This window comes from Thunnus thynnus, chromosome 1, assembly GCF_963924715.1.
Source record: "Thunnus thynnus chromosome 1, fThuThy2.1, whole genome shotgun sequence".
In the NCBI taxonomy this organism is placed as follows: domain Eukaryota; kingdom Metazoa; phylum Chordata; class Actinopteri; order Scombriformes; family Scombridae; genus Thunnus; species Thunnus thynnus.
The window spans coordinates 36,249,483-36,255,485 of record NC_089517.1 but is presented as its reverse complement, the minus strand read 5'-3'; the positions used below and the strand labels follow the sequence as shown (position 1 = coordinate 36,255,485).

Here is a 6,003-nt window from a genome sequence, read left to right as displayed (position 1 = left end):
TAAACTTCAAAAAATTGAACAGAAAACTCAATACAAACCAATCCTGCTAGATTTTATTAATAATGATCAAACATTACTGTCAACAGCAAGTGGAGTTAAGACTGTGCTTGTGTTCAATTAATGTCTAACTCTTACCTATATTATCATTCACAACTGTTTGTAGAATGTATGAAGTCCTTTATTTGAATTGATTAAACTCCTCAGTCATCAAACAGCAGCAGGTATTAATGTTTGCCTGATGTATGCAGGATCATTCCGCATGATCTTGATCTTCTGAGCTTTTGTACACTTTCTTGAGTCCATGTTGATCCAGTCACATCATCTGGAGAATAGCGGCTGCCCTCACAACATTTTTGTCTTTTTCCTTCCTTCCTTTATTTTCCCTGTCTACTAAATCAGTGACCCAGACCCTGGCTGGATTTCAGCTGCAGATGGTACAGCTGCATGTCACGAAACCCAGGGAAACCCCGAGACAAACATATGAATCATCCTTCACTTTAGGTCAGTAGTTCAGTCACAAGAGGGCAGTGAAGATCCATCAAAGCAGCATCAAACTGTCCATCCTGAAATCCACTTTCAAAAAGTAAGACACTTACTCTGGAATATAACTTCAAACTGTAAACTCTGTAAGGTGAGGTTCCTTCAGTTAGATAATGTGTAGATATCATATCATATATACTCATCTAATTGATAACATTTATGAGACATAGTTAGGCAGAGCTTATATTGGACATAAGGAGGTTTGGAAGTTCTGCTGGTATGTATGACAGAGGTCAGCAATGCTCAGTCTGAGGTTGAGGTTTCTGAGGTTGGAGGGAAGAGAAGAGTCCACATGACTGCTCTGTAACCCCTGTGATTAAACTGGATGAAACTCTGAAGCTCCTGGAGTGGAGATTGGGTCACTGCAACCACAGTGTGCCTCCAAACTCAGTTTTTAAAGTCATGTCATTGTGGCAAAAGTGTTCATATTTACACCCCAAGCAGACACAGAACAACGTTAACTTTCATTTAATTCATGTTTCAGGCAAACTGACAAATGTAAGTCCAAAATTCACTTGTATTTTAGCTGTGTTCTCCTTAAACTTCTGAGGGAAATATCTGACTCTTTAGCAGCTAAATGTTCCACTGTGTTCACCATTTAGTCTCTAACTCTGTCTGTTTGGTGCTGGGCAGGTAGTGTATAACTGGTTTATTGGGGCTGTTTCACTGAATCAGCTGCCTTCTGTGTCTGGAAACAAGGTTGATGAGAGCTGTGAGACTGAACCAAAACAGTAAAGAAGCAGGCTGAGAAACCAAAACAGTGGGCTCAAAAAAATTCTCTTTAGATTTGAGAGGAAGTGCAGAGTCAGCAGTCAGTGGGCTCATTACATGCAAAACCTTTCACATTACACATGTCATTCGATTGATTGTTAAAATGAGTGCAGCTTTAAGTCGGATTCTGTTTTAATTTGAGTTCTGTGGGATGATTGATTCTTTAAACTGATATGAGATTTTAAAAAATATTCCAATGAATGTTCATTAATCATGAGCATACCAACTGACACACTGATATTTAATAAAATGAATAGAATTTATTTTGAATAAAAAAGTCTTCTACCCTGAGCTCAGCATTTAAGGCTCTGTTGTGCTCATGTTGAAACCCCTCTCCCCTGTTTTTCCCACTGCAGACACAGGTCTTTCATTCCCCAGAAAAACCCTCCCTTCCTCCCTCTGCTAGATAAGTGCTTTGAGGCTCCTACTGGTCTACATCATACTCCAGTTGAGGTCTGAAGGTTACAGCACTTTCTCCCACTCATCCTTGAAGACAAATCCTCCATTCTGTTACTCCACTTTGCCTTTCACTTACATTCTGCTAGACTTAAGTGCTTAAAAAGAACAGTGTAAGAAAATCAAAAGTAGGATTTTTTTTCTTTAATAACACACTATATACTCACATCATTGATCATATTTGACAAGCAGCATATACTGTGTATTTTTCAAAGCCATGATTTTCATCATTGTGCGCACAAGATACTAATTTGTGAAGCCAGGCTAATTGTTGTTTGGGTTCATTTGTCAACCTGTTTTATTATATTCTGTGCGAAGGTTCATTATGGTGCTGGCTCCTGAGATCGCTGTTTCTGATTAATTTCACCTCTACATCAACTCTGCCTGTGTTCCTGCACAGCTCTCCCTTGAGATCACATAAGGAACTTATCTGACGTTTGGTGAAGTTTCCTCTCTTTGTCTGCAGTGGTGGCCTTTTTTAACCTTCAGAACAGCCTTGGTAAGCCTCTCTAGCCAATCATTTTATATTTAAAAACACCAGAATAAATTGTAATAAGATTTTAAAATTTCCAGAGGATGAAATCCAGTTGACTTTGACGATCCCCTGACTTTTTCTCAAGTGCTACCGTGAGGTCCACATTTTTGTTTTTATGTGAAATGTCTCCACAACTATCGGACAAACTTTTTCATATGTCCTCATTAGCTGTACTTTGTGTTCAGTGCTAATTAGCATATGTTGGCATGCTAACATGCTAAACTAACCTGGTGAGCAAGGTAAACAGTATACCTGCTAAATATCAGCATGTTAGCACACTGACGTCAGAATTTAGCTAAATGCACTGCTGTGTACAGCTTCACAGAGCTGCTAGTTGTAGCTCTGTACTTGTAGTCTTGCTGGACTGCACACACTACACCACAGCTTTGGTTGGAATGTCCTTTAAATTTGTTTGCCATATTAAAAATACAAGGTAAGTATACTTGGTAAATACGTGTAATTTGTTCTGAATTTACCATAAAATGATTTATTTGCTAAACATCTGTGTGATTTAAGTAAATTAATGTGTGGATAACTCAGTCAGATGGATCCTTCTCACATTAGGTGAAGTTACAGCAGTGAACAAATCATTCAGATTTAGGGAATTTACTTTCCACCTTCTCTGCTCACTGCAACACCACACAATTCACAAAGTCAAGAAACAGCACCAAGCAGACACACTGTGTGAGTAGTTTTGATTTTATTAATGAACAGATATGGTCATTTTTTACTCATATTACCTTAGACTGTCACCATCAGTTTACATCATTCCACCATGTTTGCCAGTCATATGGACAGGAAATGTCAGACAACACAAAAAATGAATTCATCTTAATGGACCACTTAGTGTTTTATTCTTCAAAATTTGTTTTAAAACTCCTGGTCTCTACCTTATTAACATTACCCCATAAATTTACTGGATTATGTGTACAGGACATGAACATGCTTGTGGAGGCAAATAAAAAAACTACTTTACCTCTTTGCTGTTCTGCTGTCACAAACCAGTCTATACTGTAGCTGCTCAGGCAGATTTCATCAACACCAAATATCCTTCATAGAATGAAATACTGTTTTAATAAACTGTTATAATCTTTAGGCTGCATCACTTGTGTGTCCCCTGACTGAACACTTATTTACCACTAAAAGGCTGATGTGAATGACGGCTTATATTTATAGTAAATCTGACATAACATGAACACAGCATCACACCTTCTTGCTACAAAGTAAAATTAAATGAATCCAGAGATGGTATCATGATAGTTAAGTAAATCTACAATTATTTAAATGACTTATGGTCCAGGTTGGACAGTCTTGTGAACTTCTGGCTCTGTGCCTATTTGCATAACTGGCTGCAGGCTTGTTCCAGTTAAAATAAGTCTTTATCGCCCCATCTCTGTCCTTGGCTTGATTTGAAAGCTTTCTGTACAAAAACAACATAATGGTTTAACTAGACATACTACAGCACATTCATAGCCACACGTGCACACAAACAATAGGGTCAGACTGATGTATTGGTTTGCTGATATACAGTGCGGGCTTAACACGGTTGTGTCCAACTAACACAGAGGTGTTTGTGAGTGGGAAGCCGGTGAGGGATCATGTCCCTGATTGGTAAGTATGACGGGCTATTGCCAACTTCAGCACACATCACACCCTCCCTGTCAGGCTTGCTGTCGACTGCAAGTAAACTGAGGAAAATCAGATCATTCTATACCCAACACTTATATATATAATATAACTGAAATTTAGAGCACCATTAATTTTATCAGCTATCAGCAAAAGTCCAAAATAATTGGAATTAGTGTAAAAAAAAAAATTAGTGTAAAAAAGAATATCAGTCAAACCCTAAATATACACACAGAGCATATAACAATTTTTGCAGGGTGAAGTCCACTGTGTGTGCTTGAGCATTAGCGGTAAATTGACATCATCACAGCCTATCTGCTGTACACCAAGCCAAGTTAAACACAAAACCACCAGAAAGAGGACAAACTTAGTCCCATCGCTCCACTGGCTCCAGTCCATTTTGTCTCTTCCTTTAAGTCCATCATGGTGAGATCATCTGCTCATTATATCTTTCTGTTCATCTTCTATTCCTCAAAGCAACCTTGACCCGTGAGGTCAAACACTTGGAATCAATCATGTAATGCCTTGCAGCTTAGATGGTGGCATCTGTGAAATCTCGACGAGCAAATCCTTTCTGAAAGACATAAAGACACAATACAAACAGTGTGAAAAAATGTAAAAAAAAAGTAAAACCATAGTGTCTTTCACAATGTCTGCGGTCGGACCAGTGTCCTCCAATTATCCCACAACATAAACTTCAATCCAAATATGGCATAACTGTGTATTCTTGTAGTCCTTTAACCTATGAATGCCATAATAATTATTAACTATATTTCTACCTATGAGCAGTTTTCGCTTTAATTGATTGAGCAGTATTCATTGATTTTTTTGACCACTTGGAGGAAGCTGGACAAGCTGAAAACACAACACTGACCTTATGAAGTTAGCAAACAGTCGTCAGTTTACACATTCAGCAGACACAGACCAACATTAACATATATTTGGAGTCATATTTGTAGACATGTCCAATATTCACTCTCCTTATAGCTCTGGTTTGATCCCCACCAGCTCCTGAGGGAAATACTGGTTCTTTAGCAGTGATAATGAACCAAAGTGGTAAGACTGCTGACTAGAAACCAAAATAATGAAAGCTGAAAGACACTACAATGATCTGTAGAGCTGAGGGAAGATCATTATCTGTGGGTTCATTACTATGAGCAACACCTTTCACATTAAACACAATGATTAAATCAATTGTAAATATGAAAAGATCATTTAGTGGGGAATTCCTGCCTTCATATTTAATAAAAGCGCAGATCTACATCATAGTTGGTGGAGGAAATACCTTGTGGGCACACATTTTGTCCTGAGGAAAGCTCATGGAGTGTCCCAAATGATAAAGCTTCACCCTCTGGGAACCATGAATAGCCACAGCACATTACATGGCAATCTGTTCAGTAGTTTTCCATGTATCTCTACTTGGGTCAGTTTGTTTTTATTGTAACTCGTGAGGACAACCCGTCATGTACAGCAAGTGGTGTGCAACTGCATGAGACTGGTTGAGGACAGATGCACAACAGGATATCTATCAACTGTAATAACTTCACCATGACCACCCAGCAGACAGCTAAACATGCAGCTTTTGTTTGCTGTGTCGGGTTCAGTGTGGGGCTGGTGTGTGTGTGATTTGGAGGAGGGGGGAAAGGGGTTATACGGGAAGAACATAACAGAGTTCAGCGGCTGCCAAGTCCACCTAACAAACTCTTCTTTTATTCATCCCAGAGGACACAAAAGAGACAAACCCAAAACCTCTCAGCCAGATTCTCCACATTCCTGCTGCGAGGGATCACTCAAGAACTAAAAACTCGACAAAACTCAGGCCAAACACCGGCAGTGATAGACACAAGTAGAGTATTCAGGAGATAAAGCACGGATCCTCACAAGAATGTAGAAAGCTGGAGTGTAGTTATTGTGTTTGACAAAATTGACGAAATTGTTACATCAGTAAAATTATTCAAGTGTAGTTTTGTTTTTGTTTTTGTAGTTTTGTAACTTTTTTCATTTTATTTCCACTTACAACAAGAAACCCTTCACAGCCGCATTAGAGGAATAAAGTGTTATCTAAAAGAATCAGT

At 38.7% G+C, this 6,003-nt stretch overlaps 1 protein-coding gene across 1 annotated transcript in view; it reads right to left on the bottom strand.

Annotated features, from left to right (window-relative positions):
* Positions 1 to 2,985: 2,985 nt before the first annotated feature.
* LOC137187652 (plakophilin-3-like) overlaps positions 2,986 to 6,003 on the bottom strand; it is a 40,790-nt gene continuing 37,772 nt past the window's right edge. The window contains exon 13 of the mRNA XM_067596719.1: positions 2,986 to 4,502. Within this exon, the coding sequence (XP_067452820.1) occupies positions 4,461 to 4,502 (42 nt within the window). The 3' untranslated portion in view covers positions 2,986 to 4,460. The remainder of the gene's footprint in view (positions 4,503 to 6,003) is intronic.